This window comes from Polypterus senegalus, chromosome 13 (assembly GCF_016835505.1).
Source record: "Polypterus senegalus isolate Bchr_013 chromosome 13, ASM1683550v1, whole genome shotgun sequence".
In the NCBI taxonomy this organism is placed as follows: Eukaryota; Metazoa; Chordata; class Cladistia; order Polypteriformes; family Polypteridae; genus Polypterus; species Polypterus senegalus.
The window spans coordinates 22570710-22590349 of NC_053166.1; the positions used below are offsets into that span (position 1 = coordinate 22570710).

At 36.3% G+C, this 19640-nt stretch overlaps 1 protein-coding gene across 2 annotated transcripts in view; it reads left to right on the forward strand.

Moving 5' to 3' along the window:
• The window catches only part of wdr55 (WD repeat domain 55), a 19511-nt gene extending 127 nt beyond the window's left edge, over window positions 1-19384 (forward strand). Inside the window, exons 1-9 of one of the 2 annotated variants that reach the window (XM_039774878.1) lie at window positions 2484-2522; window positions 2869-2958; window positions 12372-12532; window positions 12860-12960; window positions 13421-13508; window positions 15292-15471; window positions 15681-15780; window positions 15897-16066; window positions 17871-19384. In XM_039774878.1, coding sequence (XP_039630812.1) covers window positions 2505-2522; window positions 2869-2958; window positions 12372-12532; window positions 12860-12960; window positions 13421-13508; window positions 15292-15471; window positions 15681-15780; window positions 15897-16066; window positions 17871-18204 — 1242 coding nt within the window. In that variant the 5' untranslated portion in view covers window positions 2484-2504 and the 3' untranslated portion in view covers window positions 18205-19384. Of the gene's footprint in view, window positions 1-2483; window positions 2523-2868; window positions 2959-12371; window positions 12533-12859; window positions 12961-13420; window positions 13509-15291; window positions 15472-15680; window positions 15781-15896; window positions 16067-17870 lie in introns of those variants that run through there. The other variant, XM_039774877.1, reaches the window with a different exon arrangement.
• Window positions 19385-19640: the final 256 nt, after the last annotated feature.

Below are 19640 nucleotides of genomic sequence, written 5' to 3' on the forward strand. Positions count from 1 at the left end.
GTTAAATATCCGACTATTAGCATTACAGAAAGGCATATATTGTACTGTTTTCTAATTTTGAAATTCAAATTAAACACGATCACAACGTTTATTATAACAGTTTTCTACTTGGCAAGCCGAAGAGAGAGGGAACAATTTACATGAAAATATAAATAAATGACAAACACTGGAGCGGAGATGGGCGGGGCCCGGAGGTAAAGGAATGTAGGTTGACGTCTACGGAGCTTTTATGTGTGACAATTTCATATTCAAAGTGTGTTGTTAAATACCCAGCTATTAACATTACAGAAAGGCATGTCTAGTAATGTTTCTAAAATTATGAAATTTAAATTAAATACGATCTTCAAGTTTATCTTAAGTGTTCCACTTGGCAAGCCGAAGAAGGAGGGTACAATCGCTTGAAAATACTGATGAATGACAAACGCCGGCGAGGAGATGGTCGGGGCCCCCGAGAAGCCATGAGTCGAGGTAATTCTTGGTAGCGAAAACCAATCAGATCGCTTTCTGCTACCAAGATTCTACCAAGAATTCAAAGCTTGGGCCAATCGCAGCCTGTATCGGCTACCAAGAATTGGCCAATGACAGCTCACTCGGCTACCAAGAATTGACGAATCACAGCTACCAAAACTCGGAAAGGGCGGGTCAACCTTTCGTCAGATGTATTCTGCAAAAGTTTGTTCGAGTCGGCACACAGACGCTTTACGATTTGCGTTTCATTTTGAACTTTCTAAAAATGTTACTCACGAGTGTCGGTTTGTGCAGATATATTTACATTCACGTACACATTTTTTGAATGACTTTTTTAAACATTCTTGGTGCAGTTTATTACATTTATTAAATGTGTGCAAAACGTGTAAATACAGATATAATAATGTATAAATATAATAAACATTGAATTGTATAATCATAGTTTCGTTTTACAGAGTGAACTTTAAAAAATAATATGGAGTGCTGTATAATTATAAAAATACAAATCATAGAAAGTGAAAACTTATATAAAGACCAATAATTCTTAATGAATTACTGCAGTAAAATATATATATATATATATATATATATATATATATATATATATATATATATATATATATATCTCAAGTGACTGGTATGTTGTTTTTATACTTAACACTAATTTTACAAATCGTTCATATCAATGCTAATATAGAATAATAATTATAGTTATACTCTGTATTAAAATTGATGTTATAAAATATGCTTATAAAACCTTTAATACTCAGACGATTCTAATCATGCTGTAGAACAGCATATAATATTATATATATATATATATATATATATATATATATATATATATATATATTTTTTTTTTATTTTATTTTTTTTTTTTGCAGCTGGAGATCCACAAAGGGAGAAAATGAATCACGTATCATAAAGTAGTTTTTATTCATGAGCTTTCAACCCCTACCTGGGGTCTTCATCAGAGGATGATGTTTAGACTTACAAGAATCAAAGGCAATATATAGCAATATCTTACGCGGGGTTGACTTATGATACGTGATTCATTTTCTCCCTTTGTGGATCTCCAGTTGCAAATATGCTAACCGTATCACAGACCTTCTCTTCCATATATATATATATATACACACACACACACACATATATATATATAAAATTAACTAAATGGTGTGTGTGCTGTAGAACACATATAGTTTTGCGCCAAGTATATAAACATTTCCCTTTGCAAGATTTCCATTTATTTTTACTTACTTCAAATTAATTAAATGTCAGCATCAACTAGAAGATATTACTTCCCAAGTTTTATAAATACATACAAACACAAGGCTGTGCACTATTATTTATTCATTCTTATTGTGCTTTCATTTTTATTGTACCCCTCTTGATTATCTGTGCAACCGTATGAGACTATGGTAAAGGTGCTATATAATTAAGCGAAATACATTATTATTTATTATAATTATGATTCAATAGAATGGGACGGCAGTTTTTTTAAGTGTGATTTTAACTATGCGTGTTGTCCATGTTTTCTTTGACAAATCAATCATTCATTAAACAGTTTTTGTTTAATCAAAAAAAAAATGAACAACTACATCTGCAATGTAGGATTCAAAGCACCGTTCGTTGAAGAGAAAGTTTAAAAATTATATATTTTAGAGATATTGTTCCATTCAGCATTGTGCCATGAGCGGGATTCGATCCCGGGTTCCTTGCGATAATTTCTGGTAGATAGTCTCTCAAGAATCGCAGCTATCCCTCGACTAATACGCGCAATCCTACCTCCAATAAGAGGCGGTGGAACGTGCGAGTTTCGTTGACTGGTCCTGGCCGGTGACAGTTTCGGATTTTAAGGTGTTTTTGTTAAAAATCCGACATTGGGATTAAAAAGAAAGGTAGGTATATTTCTAAAAGATTTTAGTTCATATTCGAATTAAATACATACCCATATTTAGCTTACAATGGTCCGCGTAGTACTTTTTTTTTTTTCAATCTGTAAGGACCTGCGAACGTCGCAAAACTCGCCTTTAATGATGGCGGCGCCTACGGTAAGCGCATGCTGCGTGATGGGTTTTATTAAACATTTGGGTTTTTTTAGCCGGTTAATGCTACCTTTTATTTTTCGAGAGGAGTTCTCTTAATTTAGGTTTGAAATGAAGGCTAGTGAACACTTTTAGTAACGTAAGAATGGTTTGAAGTGTTCCCTAAACAACTTTTGGCGAGATTGTGCAGGGCTGAGCTATTCAGCCACAGAACTTTGCAGCTGAACATTTGCCATTGTTTCTAGTGATGTGGCTTAAAACAAAGACGAGCAATGCTTCGGAGCATCAATCGGTGCGCTTTTCTTCTATATGTACTACACTGATATCATAACTCTGCTCCATTAAATATCAGGCAGAAGGCGTGGTGACGGTGTCGCATGCCCAGGCAGTGGATGCTGATTCGAGAGATGGAGACGAGCACAGCTCTGACGAGGACCAAACGGTAACACCATATTAATACTTTTTTTTTGGATTTCGGAGTGTCTGTCTTAACGTATCTGTCTCGTATTTTACTTTTAACACTTTATTCTAAATGGCTCTTATGATGGGGTGACCAGACGAGCCGGTTTAACAGGGACAGTCCCGATTTCAGGTTCTGCGTTCTGGTATCTCGAGGAATAACGGAGAAGTCTGAATTAACGTAGACCGCTCTAATTTATGGCATGTATAAGAAATAGAATGATTTACATTACATTATGTAATAAATAAAAATACTTCCGTCAAATGTTTGAAGATTTGAAATGTGTGCTTCAGTTTGAATGTTTAAAGAGTAAATCTCCTCAATTACAGAAATGTCTTCTTTTTCACCCACTGATAGAGGACTAGGGAAGGATGAAAACCAAAAACAACATCATATTCGTAATCACTGATCTTTAGTGAATCTAAATGACACCTCACATCGTAATACAAGTAGTTTAAATGTTTAATGTTCACCTTTCTTGGAGCGGCTTTTAGAGGGCTAATGCAACCAGTAAAGAATCAAACATCAAAAGTATTAACATATTCGCGATCAGCAGCCACGAAGTAGCATAAAACTATACTCCACATACCTCACGTACCCATACCCATTTTTGCAAAGTTACGTCTTTTCACAAAACTTTGACCCCTTCAATCCCATTTGATAGGTGGATACTTAGTGGTCGTTTGATGTGACTTAAACAACTTCAAGGTATCTTCAGCAAAACATAATATCAGAAGACCTATTAGTTTACTCTTTAACGTAAAAGTGCAACTTCCTGCACAATATATGGCCCAAAAATCTAAATTTGAGGGGAATACCAAAAAGTTTGAAATCTTTGTCTTGGATAACTAGGAGTTAAGACGAGCCAAACAGCATATCAAGTTTGTATGTGTATTTTGTTTTTCTTTAACTCTTGAGAACGCAGTTTAATAATATCTCCCGGTTTTAACAGGCTACCCATCTGGAAAAGTTTTATTTACTAGAAACATAGCTGAGCAAACGCAAAGATCAAACCACAAATACCTTAAAAGCAAAGCAAAACAACTTTCAGTCACCATTAAGAAGAATATAACTTGTTGCATTTAATTGTGCATTAACATTCAACAATGGACCTTTGAAAACAAACCGAATGCACTGGGGTTGTGCACACAAAGCAATAGCGAATGTTTATGGACTATTGAATGCTCTGAGTTTGTCCGTAAATATTTATGCAGTTGCACTGTTAGTTAGTTAGTTAGTTAGTTTTTTACTGAAGCCTAACAAATAATATTATGACTAAAAACAAACCCTTCCCAAATACAAACTACAGTAGAATAACTAGAAAGAACTTGTATAATGGAGCCCCAGTAGTGTGCAGTTACATTAAAAAACAAAGAATAAAACAAATTGTGTTCATTTGCTATGCCACAAACAATGCAGTAGAAGGTACGCCATCCCTGGTTGTTTCTTAAACTTTGAATTATTTCTATGGAATGCTATTTTTTTTTAATAGAATAAAAAAAATGCCATCCCTGGAGCCTAACGTAATACTAAATAGGGTTATTTTAAATCAAAAACATTTAGTCTACTTTTATTCCATATTTTTGTGCCAGAATGCATCATGATGGTGGTATTCCACTTGCCCAGTTCACACCAGTTCTGTTTGTACATTTTTCAGAACCTGATCCAGAGATCAGTTTAATTAAAATTTCATAGCAATAAACTTCATGGCATTGACAGAGGTGGGCTTCAGCCATAAAATGTATTGTCTATTTGCATAAAATGCCCACTTCTGATACCTGTAGCAACAGTTTTTTTTTTTGTTCTGTTTTTTTGAATATGACAGCCATCATTTAAAGCTGTGATTTTATAAGGATGAGCCCAGCAACCCAAGAGATTAGCTGTGCTGAGTAACCAGTGGGTATAAATTGTGCATCACTACCAAAGCTTTCAAAAGACATAACAACAAGCTCAGACACACTTGATCCAATTCGCACCTATGACAGACTGGAACCTATCCTGACAGCATTAGACACTTTCATTTCTATTTGTTTTTTGGGGTGATCAATTTTTATTTTATTTAGCACAACTTATAAAAAATAAATTGCCAATCGGGTTATTACATAAAAAGAAAGAAAACCCAAAATAGCATACACACACTGCCCATCCGTACATATACAGGATAAATCTTACCAAATCCACTCACCCACCCAACCCCTCTGCACCCCAACTTGCCTTTTCCTCAGAGAGAGACAGACAGACAGACAGACCATACAAAGAGAGATTTAGCTTCCCGAGGATGTGTCAGAGCCTATAAACAGAATAAACATACAAAAAATAAATCAATAAATGTATATTTTTACAAGTGCACATACACATAAATATATATGTACAACACACATATGGATACACTTCCATAAATCTAAATTGACATATACCCATACCTACATACTGTATCTAAACATAAACATTTCAAAAAATGTGAACACTTCTTCCTGTCCATACTCCTCGACTGAATACCTCAAGGATGGGAGGCAGCAGGTTTTATTACCTTGAGGCAGATTGTTGACGAAAAAATAAATTGTAAAATCATGGCTGTGGAGTAGGTACACACAACCTTCAACTCCAACTCTTCATTTTATGGTACAACAACAACAACAACATTTATTTATATAGCACATTCTCATACAAACAGTAGCTCAAAGTGCTTTACATAATAAAGAATAGAAAAATAAAAGACACAATAAGAAAACAAAATAAGTCAACATTAATTAACATAGAATAAGAGTAAGGTCCAATGGCCAGGGGGGACAGAAAAAAACTCCAGACGGCTGGAGAAAAAAATAAAATCTGTAGGGATTCCTGACCATGAGACCGCCCAGTCCCCTCTGGGCATTCTACCTAACATAAATGAAACAGTCCTCTTTGGATTTAGGGTTTTCACAGAAGGACTTGATGATGATGATGATGGTCACGTATGTAGACTTCTGCCTTTTAATCCATCCATCATTGTTGGAGCATCATGAAGCTTTGGGTAGGTGGAGGTGGCCCAGACCACCACCACAAAAAAACCGGAAAAAGAAACAGAAGAGAGAGAGTAGGGGTCAGTACAGATTTTAGAGCCACCATGAATAGTTATTATGATGATTTGAACATTCATAGTATCAGGATTAAGTTAAAGTGAAGTTATCAGAAGGCCATGTTAAAGTAATGTTTTCAGCAGTGTTTTAAAGAGCTCCACTGTATCAGCCTGGCGAATTCCTATTGGCAGGCTATTCCAGATTTTAGGTGCATAGCAGCAGAAGGCCACCTCACCACTTCTTTTAAGTTTTGTTCTTGGAATTCTAAGGAGACACTCATTTGAGGATCTGAGGTTACGATTTGGAATATAAGGTGTCAGACATTCTGATATATAAGACTAGCAGAATACCCGCGCTTCGCAGCAGAGAAGTAGTGTTTTAAAGAAGGTACGAAAAAGAAAAGGAAAAATTTTAAAAATAACGTAACATGATTGTTAATGTAATTGTTTTGTCATTGATATGAGTGTTGTTCTCATATCTATCTATCTATCTATGTTGTTCTCATATCTATCTATATATATATATATCTATCTATCTATCTATATATATCTCTATCTATCTATATATATCTCTATCTATCTATATATATCTCTATCTATCTATCTATCTATCTATCTATATATATATATATATATATATATATATATATATATATATATATATATATATAGCAAAATACCCACGCTTGGCAGCGGAGAAGTAGTGTGTTAAAGAAGGACAGAGAAAGAAAATGAAACATTTTGAAAATAACGTAACATGATTGTCAATGTAATTGTTTTGTCACTGTTATGAGTGTCGCTGTGATATATATATATAGCAAAATACCAGCTTCGCAGTGATGTCATGTGTTAAATAAGTTATGAAAAAGAAAAGGAAACATTTTAAAAATAATGTAACATGATTGTCAAAGTAATTGTTTTGTGTATTTGGTGGCAGCGTCACAAAGTTGTTTTCGTAGCTGCATCAGAAAATGTACCACACGCCTGACACGCCTCCTTTTTACTGTTTTCTCACAGCTTGGATTGCTGCTGTCATATATATATACACACACACATACACACATACATACATATATATATAATATACATATATACACATACATATCTTCATATCTACATATCTATATACATATCTACACACACAAATTATATATGTGTGTATGTATGTATGTATGTGTGTGTGTGTGTATATATATATATATATATATATATATAATCTAGATAGGTGTGTGTGTGTGTATATATATATATATATATATATATATATATATATATATATATATATATATATATACACATACATATACTTGTGTGTATGTTTGTATGTGTCTATATGTGTGTGTATAGCTTTGGTCACTGAGTGCAAGGGAAAAATAATGAAATATAGTCTATAAGTTATTAAACAGTAAAACATTAACGTTTTAAGAAGTACAGGTACATTGAGCACTACTGGAGTGGTTATGGTAAACTACATTTTAAAGACTGTGTAACAAAACAGGTAAGTAACTAACAGCAGCTAAAATGTATATGGATCATCTCTCGGTAGTAGATCCCTTTTGAAAGCGCTACACGACGGCTGTGGTATAGAAATTACATTTTCTATGTGAACGCTCAAATTTGTGCCTCTGGTAATGTGCCTTACCGGCAATTAAAGAAAATTATTTTTGTGTCCTCTGCCGTGTTAAGAGAGAAAGGCTTTGGTTTGGGATAAAAGGAAAAAAGGTGTAAAGAAAGGAAAGTTGCCTTTTTCTTTTATATAGTATAGAGAGATGTGTTCGCTGACGTTATGATCGCCTTTGGGTCGCGGTGGGTCTTGTGTAGACTGGTGAGACGTCCCCGCCATTAATCGGCTGTGATGGCACTGTGAGTCCTCCACTCGTATGCGTGTGTTCATAATCCGAGCTGAGGACCTGATAATCGTATACGTGCAAAAGAAAGTGTGAATCGCCTTAATATTATTTTGCCGTGGTGTAGAAAAGGGGTCCCGTGTTTGCACTTGTCTGGGCTATAGCTCAGGGGGCGGATGAAAAAAATTAAAAGTGCTCACTTTGACTTAAGGCAGAAGCGCAGTCAGCGTCTCAAAGGCCGGCACAGCTATGCACGCGCTGGCTGCTCGACTTTTGCTGGGCAGGAGACCCCTTTTGTACACACGCTCATGATATCAAAAGTCTCAGCGCTCTTTGGAGGTAATTCATATATTATATATATAGCAAAATACCCGCTACGCAGCGAGAAGTAGTGTGTTAAAGAAGTAATGAAAAAGAAAAGGAAACATTTTAATAATAACGTAACATGATTGACATTGTCATGAGTGTTGCTATCATATATATTCCTGCCTAAATAAGTCACCCTCGCGTCGCTCTTACTTTTTTACCGTTCATTTAATCATGGCTAGTGGCGGAAAAATTATAAAATGGAAGGAGGATGGCTTTACCAAAACAATTATTGATGGCGAATCGATTATTCATAAAGCTTGAATTGGTGATCTGTTTTTCTGTGTTAACCTCATATTTTTCATACTTCTTCTCAAACTAAGGTGGTGCGAGGGTAAAATGAATCGGGATGCGCTGATCAATGTAATCGGTGTACCAGGAAATCATGCATTGACAAAAGCTCCCTTTGCTTGTAATGCAAAGTGTGATTAAATGCATTATTTTTCAACGCGTTATGGAGCACATGCATCGAAGCTTCTCAGCTGTGCTTGTGCTAAGAAAAGGAAAGATTTTAAAAAAAGATTTTAAAAAAAGGTCAGTGTGACCTTTTGTAAGTAGTGCCTGGAGGATTCAGTGTGTTGAAACTCTAGAGACAGCGTGTGTATTAACTTGAGGTAAATGGGAGGGGAGATGATGACGTGACTCCCCCACCCGCCTTAACTGTCAATCCCCCACAAACACAGTCTCTCGGAATTTGCATAAGCACACCCCTTCACCTACAATTTTAACTTAGTTGCAAAGTGATCAAAACTCTGTTTATATCCTGCGTCCTCTCATTAACCTTGTATCCCGCATTACCTGTGGGCATGTGAAACGCCAGCGGTAGCCTGTCTATGAACTTAATTTAAAGTTTAGGTTTACACCTTGCTTTCTTTCCGAGGTAGCAGCACTCATGAATATGGTAGTATATGCCACTCGCTCGCTTCTTATTGTTTCGCTGCCTTCTCAATTATATAATGCATGTTTTCTTAAGCGCCTTTTGTAGGTCTTCCTGGTTTTCTACGTACTTCGTTGACAGTCAGTTCACGTGATTACGTAGGAGGCGTGATGATGTCACACGAAACTCCGCCCCCTACGCCTTTGCAGCTCTACTCCATTACAGTTAATGGAGAAAAATACCTTCCAGTTATGACCATTAGGCGTAGAATTTCGAAATGAAACCTGTCCAACTTTTGTAAGTAAGCTGTAAGGAATGAGCCTGCCAAATTTCAGCCTTCTACCTACACGGGAAGTTGGAGAATTAGTAGTGAGTGAGGGAGGGAGGGCTTTGCCTTTTATTAGTATAGATGGGGCGAGACCTTCGACCTCAAATTCATTTGTAATGTAAGTCAATAAACTGTACAGTACAGGTCAGAAGTTTGGTGTCATTCAGATTTTCATGTTTTAATAGAAATTGATACCTTTTTTTATCAAGATACCATTAAAATGATTTTAAAAATAGCAATGCATTATTAGTGTATATAATGGCTGTTACTGCTTGAAATTTTTTTATTCACATATGGCTGCAAAGCCCCATTTTCAGCAGCAATTCCTTCAGTGTCTTAATGGTATCCTTAATTAGTCAAGTTTAGATGCTAATTGGTTATCGGAGAAACCGTTCTAACTGCATTAGCAAGACTGAAACCTGTTATCCTCTTCACTCATGTTACAAGGTGCTGGCATTCCTAAGGTTCAGTTCTGGTTCAAAAATAGCCAAACAGTCTCCATTCATCCATTATCCAACCCGCTATATCCTAACTACAGGGTCACGGGGGAGTCTACTGGAGCCAATCCCAGCCAACACAGGGTGCAAGGCAGGAAACAAACCCCAGGCAGGGCGCCACCCCACCGCAAGGCACGCACACTCACACATCAAGCGCACACTAGGGACAATTTAGAATCCCCAATGCACCTAATCTGCACGTCTTTAAACAGTCTCTTTATTTTTTTTATTTATTTTTTGCAAATTGAAGGTTATTTCATATCTAATGTGACAGATTGTTAAGAAACTGAATATTTCATACAAAGGTGTTTGTTACTGTCTTGAGAGAAGAGGGTAAATTGGAGCTAACCAGGATAGAAGAAGACGGGGAAGGCCCAGATGGGAAGTGGGTGGATAAAGACATCAGAATGTGTAGTTTGAGAAACAAATGCCTCAGAGGTCCTTAGTTGTCTTCTTCAGTAAATACACACCAAGTGCCAGTATAATGTGCAACAGAACAAAGAGATGTATTATGTTGACTCAAAGTACACAACATAGAACAGGGGTTCTCAAACTCGGTCCTGGGGGACGCCTGTGGCTGCAGGTTTTTGTTCCAACCAGATTCCTAATCTGTGACAACACCCGATAGCACTGATCTCATTTAATTAGCTGGTATTATTTATCTTTTATTCTACATTCAGAAAAGCACAGCAGCATGATTTTCACATTTATAAGAAACTTAGAAATATTTCTGTTTTTGCTAGGGATTTAAATGCTTAATTCTCTTTTTATTATATTTCGCCCTTTCTTTGTGCAGTTTGCTCCCTTTATTGACTCCTAATAATGACAATTAAAAACTATCAGAACAGAAACCCAAGCATCCATCCATCCATATTCTAACCCGCTGAATCCGAATACAGGGTCACGGGGGTCTGCTGGAGCCAATCCCAGCCAACACAGGGCACAAGGCAGGAACCAATAGAAACCCAAGCAAACAACACTCTATTGTGAAAGGCTCAACTACTTTAGTGTCAGCCTCACAAAGTAGTAAATAACAGATTAATTAAACAATTAGAACACCTAGAAAAGTAGAATGACAATCAAGACGAAGAAACTGTTAAAAAGAAAAAAATGCATACAACTGCTTAGAACATTTTAATACTTTTTGGTTAAAAAAAAAAAAAACAACAACTTAGTTTTCTAATTTGTATGTTGTTCCCAAAATAGGGAATCTGGGAAACAACAATTCACTTAATTTGCCCAGGAGTCCAATGAAAAACAGGCTGGTTGGAACAAAAACCTGCAGCCACAGGGGTCCCCCGGGACCGAGTTTGAGAACCCCTGACATAGAAGATACAAAGCATTTTATCACTGCCAATGTGAATCATCAGGCTACTTTTTATCTCCCTAACCTGTTAAAAGTTAAAGTAGTTGTGGCTTTATTATTATTTATTAAATAGGCTGCAAACACTAAGTAACAAAACTTGCAAAATTAAAAAAATAGGCTATATTTTTATCAAAAGGCCAATAGAAAAAATAGTTTCAATTAGTATACTGTATTTGAAATTTTAACACATATTACAGTTTACATTCAGCTGGTACATTGTTAGAGACTCCAGTAACCCAATAATCAATGTAAAATGCTAGTTTCCAGGAGTGGATGTTAAGGTGTTTGGAGGTCTTCCAGGAGTGGATGTTAAGGTGTTTGGGGGTCTTCCAGGAGTGGATGTTAAGGTGTTTGGAGGTCTTCCAGGAGTGGATGTTAAGGTGTTTGGAGGTCTTCCATCTTGATGTCCGTATCAATTTAGCAGCAGTGGTACCCAGAGGGAAAATTCTAATTTGGTGGTAAGCCAGTTTGAAAAACGATGCATCAAAAAGTTTAAATATGATGGGGGACGGGAGAAGATGAAGTTCCTCTAAGGAGGATGAAATAAGAGCTGGGTTAAAACCAAAACATGTGTAGAAGAGCAGTAGGGATGTTTAATGAACACAACTGACACGATGGATCTGGAGATGATCCCATGTTCAAAACACCAGCGAGGGGTTAGAGTCTATGCAGTAAGTGAAACTCTGTTTACTGGCAATTTTTTAACGTGTTTGAGAATGGTATTTTAGCATAATGGGCGTCCTCCTGAAGATGGTTCAATAGACCAAACAGAAACACATTGGAGGGGACAACTTATACTTTTGTTTCAATTCCTCTCACTTTGATATCTGCCCTAACAAGCCATACTACTGGTGTACAGACTTTACTAAAAAAAAAATGCAGGTAATCGTTTTATCAACTTATTTGTATTTTATTGTGGAGTACAGGTACATTTTTTTTTTCCATTCTAATCTTTCTTTTTCTGTATTTTTTGTTATAATGTAATATGAAGAAATTGCAAAAATAAACTAGATATTTATGGAAGTTCCCATTAATGTGTTTTGATTGTATGTTCAGGAGAAGTTGGCAGAGGAGGAGGAGGAAGATAAAGAAGAAAAGGAGCCTAAAATTCGGGAGACACCTGAAGATATTCTGTTTGAGTCTGGTGTGAATACTGTAGCCTTCCACCCAACCCGAGAAATTTTAGCTGCTGGTGATCTTGATGGTGATATTTATGTGTAGGTGATGTTTCAAAAGTATATCTGGATGAAGTAGTACTGTAGTATATACATGTTAATTACTGGTTTACTATTGTGCAGGGCACTTGTGCACTTAGAAAACCTTAAAATGTTCATTATTTAAACTGGTCAGCAAATATTTGTCTGCACATTGCTATAGATTTTGAGTTTCGGAATTATGTTTTTACGTGTTAGATGTAATTTTGACGTAATCTTCTGAGGACAGAAGTAAAGTTAAACTTGCTTATTATGCATTGCTATTTGATTATATGTATTGCCCAATTCATTTTGTCCAATGTGTAATAATGTTTTTTTCTATTTTTATAGTTATGAATACTCATGCATAGAAGGAGGCAACAAAGAGCTGTGGTCTTCTGGACATCACCTGAAGTCCTGCAGAGAAGTGGCTTTCTCACATGATGGCCAAAGTCAGTGCTTATGTTTTAGTTTTCTTCATCTCTGAGAGCAGCAGCCTTACGTGATTTCCTTAAACATGTTATTAATTTACCTTTGAGCCTAATTTGATTTAAGAACTCTTTGAACTGAATTTATGCTTTCATATTTTTTATTTAGCAACTACTACTAAACCCTGTTTTCTCCCTCTTTATAATGAAATTTGAAGTTGTTCCAAAACAGTGTAACAAACAGTTTGTTTATTTTTTATTGCAAATGTGATTTTTCATCTTAGCTAATAACATGAAAACTAAGTGTGTAGTCATAATATACATGTAATGTGTTTTTTGACAATGAGTATTTTCTCTCTAGAGTACCACACTGCATCAGTAGTCCTGTATTAAAGGTCTTGATTTACACTGTACTTAAAATGGTTGAGCAGCTTAAGTGTCCAAAATGGCTTCAGTGTTTAATTTACAAGTACTTTTTCCCCAGAACTCTTCAGCATTTCCAAGGATAAATCAATTCACCTTATGGATGTGGAGCAAGGAAAATTAGTTAGCAAAATTGCAAAGGCTCACAGGTATTTATGGGCTGTAGGAGTTTTTTTTTGTTGTTGATAACAAGGAGAGAAGTCAAAATGAATAGTATGTACCCTGGATGTTGAGGAGCTTTCTCTGTAGTGTTGTTTTTCTCGCCCAGCTATTTACAGATGGTAGTAACTTTGATAATGGTACGATTGTTGGGGCCTAACAGGTTGGTTCCTATAGTGCCAATTTTTAGAGAAAGGCAAACATTTAAAAAATCCAGTGAGCAGTTATTCTGTGGCGAAAACTGAAATGATTAATGTGACCAGAGGAATGTAACCAGTCACTTGTTAAAATAGTCAAATAATATCCTTGTCAGGTAGGCTGCAATGGGTGTGGGATTGCCAAAAGTGGACATTTCAAGATTGAAAAAATTATAATTTAGTCTAACAAACCTTGGTTTTAGCTGTGATGTGCGGGTGGTAGGGTGAGTATTTGGTAAAATTCGGGAGCGATGGATCCATCCTGCATTGTGTCAGCTGTACCGGCTGGTTGGTGGTGGCAAGTGCAGTGATGTGGGGAATGTTTTTTTTTTATTTTTATTTAAATGCACATAACTCTTAAAACCAACTGGGTGTCCTTTGATTGCTGCATTTTAAGTAAGCATTGTTACAGACAATGGACACTCTCTAATGGCCAGTCTACCCTTTTTCAAATGGTTACTTCTGGAGAGGGGTGGTGCAGTGGAACTGTGGTAGCGCTGCTGCCTCACGGTAAGGAGACCTGGGTTCACTTTGCTGCGTGGAGTTTGCATGTTCTCCCCATGTCTGTGTGGGTTTCCTCCCACAGTGCAAAGACATGCAGGTTAGGTGCATTGGCGATTCTAAATTGTCCCTAGTGTGTGCTTGGTGTGTGTGTGTGCCCTGCGGTGGGTTTGCGCCCTGTGTTGGCTGGGATTGGCTCCAGCAAACCCCCGTGACCCTGTTAGGATATAGCGGGTTGGAGAATGACTGAGTGACTTCTGGGGAGGAGTATTTGTCATATTACAAAGCATTGGTAATGTAAATTTGATTTCATTAACGTGACAGTGACTTCAGTTCACTCCAAACGGCATGTGCAGTCCTCAGAATTAAATCCAATAGAGCACCTTTGTGATGAAGTGGCTTCAGTGAGAGGTTCTCAGCATGAATGTGTAGCTGGAATTGTGTGGTGCTGTAAGACAAAAATCTTACAGGAATATTTCAAGCACCTTTTTGAATTCATGTCTGTAACAATTCAGGATGTTTTAGAGCAAATGGGGACCTTACAGTATACTGGTTAGGTGAACCTAGTAAAGTGATCACTGACTATATATATTATTCCTTTATGAGGTGAAAAAAATATAGTTTTAAAAACAGAATATACTTTTTAGATAGGTAGCATTTTATTTGTCCCCAGGAAGCAATATGGCTTTTTACAGAAGACCATTAAATACATACACCAAAATGACTAAAGAGAAAGAAAAACTAATTTGTAAAATCTGATTAATGAAACTTTTAAGGTTCTTGTAACATCATAACTCCAGAACCAAGTGATTTATATAAATACTAAACCTTTTTATCTGCCCATATTAACCTTGTATAAAATGTTTGTTTTTTTCCTAAGTTTAATATTTGATCAAAAAAAGTCTCATAATACAAGGGTTGCAAGTGTCCCAGATTTGCACTGAAAATGCTTAAGGTTATGTAGCTTGTAGTCTGTGCATTAACTGTATTAAAAAAAAAGCTTTTTTTCTAAGCTTTTATAAATTCATTTTGCTGTGTCTAAGTAACATTTTTACATTATACTTTTTTTCCCCAGTTCTTCTATAAATAGCCTGCTTTTGATTGATGAGAATCTGTTTGCAACTGGTGATGATAACGGGATGCTGAAGGTTTGGGACTTGAGGAAAGGAACTTCATTTATGGAAATGAAGCAGCATGAAGATTACATTAGCGACATTACTATTGACCTTCAGAAGAAAATTCTTCTAACCACTAGGTAACAGCAAATTGTTGTCAAACTATTCTGAAATGTCTTTTTTTTTGGGTTTGGGCTGGTAATTTGAAACAAATATGACCTTGCATTCTAATACTTTTGAAGTGCTTAGATTGTAAATTATGGCTTCAAAAGTTATTTTCCAATGTCTACTAATATTGGGGACCATTTCAGTCAGCATATTTTTTTAATTTAACTTTTCTGTGTTTCAGTGGAGATGGCACTATGGGTGTGTTTAATATTAAAAGGCGCCGCTTTGAACTCTCATCAGAGTTTCAGAATGGAGATCTAACCTCAGTGGCAATCATGAAGGTATGACTGGTTTTGAGTTGACTTTACCACAGATAGTTTTAAGCTGTTGAGCATTACAATGGGGTTCTTGTTTTAACAATCTTTGGCTCTTAATCATTTTTTTGTGTGTTCATCAGCATGGGAAGAAAGTTGCATGTGGTTCCAGTGAAGGAATGATTTATCTCTTTAACTGGGATGAATTTGGTGCCACTAGCGATCGGTTTGCAGTGAGGGCAGAATCTGTCGACTGCATTTTACCAATCACCGACAGCATTCTTTGTGCTGCTTCAATTGATGGCGTAATCAGGTAAGATGAGTGAAATCAAGAATGGTGTGCCTGACATAATTGACAGAGCAAACAATTTTAGTGTCAACTATTTAAACAGCAAAATGTTGCATGTTTAAAATGCACCTTCCAGCTAGGTGGCCAAAAAAGGCTGCTCTGCATTTTAACTTGGTGGAAGATAGCCTTAGAGCAGATAATGTAAAGACTGACCTCACCCAGCATGTGTGGTGCCAGACAGTGCCAGCTGCAGGTTGTGGTGAATTCCTAAGACTTGTTTTATTATAAAGAACAAGTTATTCTTTGTAACAACTTTAAATCAGTCCTCAGATTCATAACACCAGAGCCTATCCTGACGAGCACGACCCTGGAAAGTGCACAGGTTACACTCACACACACACACACACACACACATCCACCTACAGTTGGTTATTCTCAGCTAATTCATAGTCACTGACTTGACCCTTTTTTTTTTTTCCCTGATCTTTAAACTTGGTGCTGGGAAGTATAAGGCACATACTCTTTGCTGTCTAGTAATGAAACCATAAAAGGGTATTAAAGTGTGAGGTACTTTTTGGTGGGAGAAAGACAAAGAAATAGTAATGTTTTTAGATAAAAAATCAATGAGAGATCATAAACATATATTAACACTATATAAGTTTTGTTGTGCATTTTTTATTTTTGTTAGCCATCTATAACCAATTTTGTGTAAATAGATGAATTGGCAATGTTAAAGCAAAGTGCAGGTTTCGTTTACATTGGTAGAAATGATTCATGATCTAAAGGTGCTGAATAATTAACTAAAATGATATAGAGCCTGGGCGGCACGTTGACGCAGTCAGGGAAAATATAAAATTCGACAAGGAAGCCATCAGGGCCTGCTGCTTTCCCGCTCTGAAGTGACTTTATAGCATCTAGTAATTCTGATAGTGCCAGAGGTTTATCCAGTTCCTCTGCAATAAAAGTATCTATTTGTGGTATCTGTAATGTATCCAGAAATACATTAGATTGTGTGTTGTCTCCTTTCAACTCGGTAGAAATAAGGATTTATAGCAGTCTCTAAATGTGTGCATTATATTTTTATGGTCAATGATTTTATCTGGGTGGCACGGTGGCGCAGTGGTGGTGCGGCTGCCTCGCAGTTAGAAGACCCAGGTTTGCTTCCCGCTTCCTCTCTGCGTGGAGTTTGCATGTTTTCCCCGTGTCTGCGTGATTTCCTCCATGTGCTCCGGTTTCCTCCCACAGTCCAAATACATGCAGGTTAGGTGTATTGGTGATCCTAAATTGTTCCTAGTGTGTGCTTGGTGTCTGTGTGTGCGTGTGCCCTGCCCTGGGGTTTATTTCCTGCCATTCGCCCTGTGTTGGCTAGGATTGGCTCCAGCAAACCCCTGTGACCCTGTAGTTAAGATATAGCAACTTGGATGATGGATGGATTGAACTGATTATAAAAGGAAAGGCAGAAATGAGATCTCTGGTACAGCAGTGCTATTCATCCTGAGTGCAGAGGGGTCCAGTTTTACTAATACTAGAGTTTAGTTCAGAAGCAAGAATAGCAATGCCCCTATTTGAATTCTCAATTTTAGTTTATTTCAGTGAAAATGTGTGATCTCATTTTAAAGCAAAAATATTAGCTTGTGAAGTGAGTGGTGTTTGCTGCTCTATCTGTATGTTTCATTTACAACTGTTACTGATAAATTTAACTTGCTTTGCATTCTGAGAGGTTATGTTAGCATTCTGTTTTGTTTGTCTTCTGCCATATAAATCTTAAATGATTTCAATTTTAATATAATTTTGTTGTTTTTTTTTTTTTCCCCACCCTAACCCTAAGGGCTATCAACCTTTTTCCAAACCGAGTGATTGGCAGCATTGGACAGCATGTGGGAGAACCCATTGAACAAATAACCAAATCCTTCAATGGTCAGTTTCTTGCAAGCTGTGCCCATGACAAGAAGGTGAAGTTTTGGGACATTTCCTCTCTTAGTGACATTGTAGTTAAGGAATATCGCAATAGAAAGAGGAAAGGGGGCAACCTTAAATCATTAAGCAAGAAAGCCGTTTCAGGACAGGATGATTTTTTCTCTGACTTGCTGGAGGACCCAATTGGGAAGAAAACGCCACATGAGGAAAAAGAAGATAGTGAAGAGGACAGTGACAGTGATTAAGCGTAACAATAATATTCTACTTTTAAAATCATGAGCAGTTGTTGGCAATTAAAGTTGAGTTTTTTGCCATTTTCTTGGCAGAAATTATTCTGACAGTTATTTCTCAGTCATATCAGTAAGTAAACAGGAAAATATTCTGTTTTTAAAAGGAAAGAGACAAAACACTGGAGTGAAATGAATTACTTCAATCTGGGATATCTGTTTTTAATGAAGTATTACAGAAAAGAGCCTTCTTTAAAACACATTGCCCTGACAACATATCCACTGCAGACTTGTATATAGCCTACTAGATGTGAGCCATCACCCATTTGTGGTTGTCAACTCCCTTATTGTTAGCATTGATTTGCTAGAATAAGTAATCCTGCTTACTAAGGGAGCTGAAACTGCTGATTTAACCTGAAATATATATTTATTTTGTAATTTATGTGAGAAAATTTCATATACATTGTTTAAGCCTTATTCTTTGGACTGTTCTTTGGAGAACAGACATTGTTATATTCACTTTATTTCAAAAATAAATTGTAGAGTTTGAACATGGTCGTTTATGTCGGAAATTTAGAAAGCCGTATTACGAACTGTGTGGGCAAATGAGTTACTTTATGATTCTGATTAGAATCACTTGTTACTTCTATATGAAGGGATAACCTTCTGCAGAAATATTTGGAACATCGTTAAGTTGTGATGCATGATGAAGGCTTTTTTATTTTTAGGCAGATATTCACTCCAAGCTTATTCCCTAATCAAAGGTAATTTAGTGTTGTTTTGAGTTCAGATTTTAATTTTCCACTTAGACTGTAGATTCCAGTGATGCTCTTAGTTGTGCTTTCCCAAAACATTTATTAAACATAATTAATAGCATTCTCAAACCCACGTAGTCTGATTCAAGGTGCAGGGCAGGAATCGGTCCCAGACAAAGCCCATCCACTCTCGTACTCTGCCAAATTGGAATCGTCCATTTACCTGATGTCTCTTTTTTTATATATAAATTTTGATTTTATTTTTGAAAAGCAGAACATTACAATGGTGTACTCCTCAATCGAACAAATAATAGATAGAGCCATTTACTACAAAGTCAATACAAAGAGAGCAAAATATATGAATACAAAAAAATGAAAAAAAGCAAAATAAGATTCAACCTCCATCCAAGATAAAGAGAGAGACAAGCAAAAAAATAAGGAATCTTAAATTTTTAAATGTAATAGATTGATTCTCATATGCTATTAATTAATCACAGGCCTATCATGAATATTCAAAAACAATACTAATGAATTCTTTCCATATTTAAAAAAAAAAAATTTTGGAAGTATTCTCTAAGAATTTTTAAAATTAATTTAATAATAATAATACATGTTATTTATATAGCGTCTGCCTTTAATAAATCCAGTTTGGTCTTGATATTACTGAAGGCAGCACTTTCTCCATCCTTCTAGCTAGGA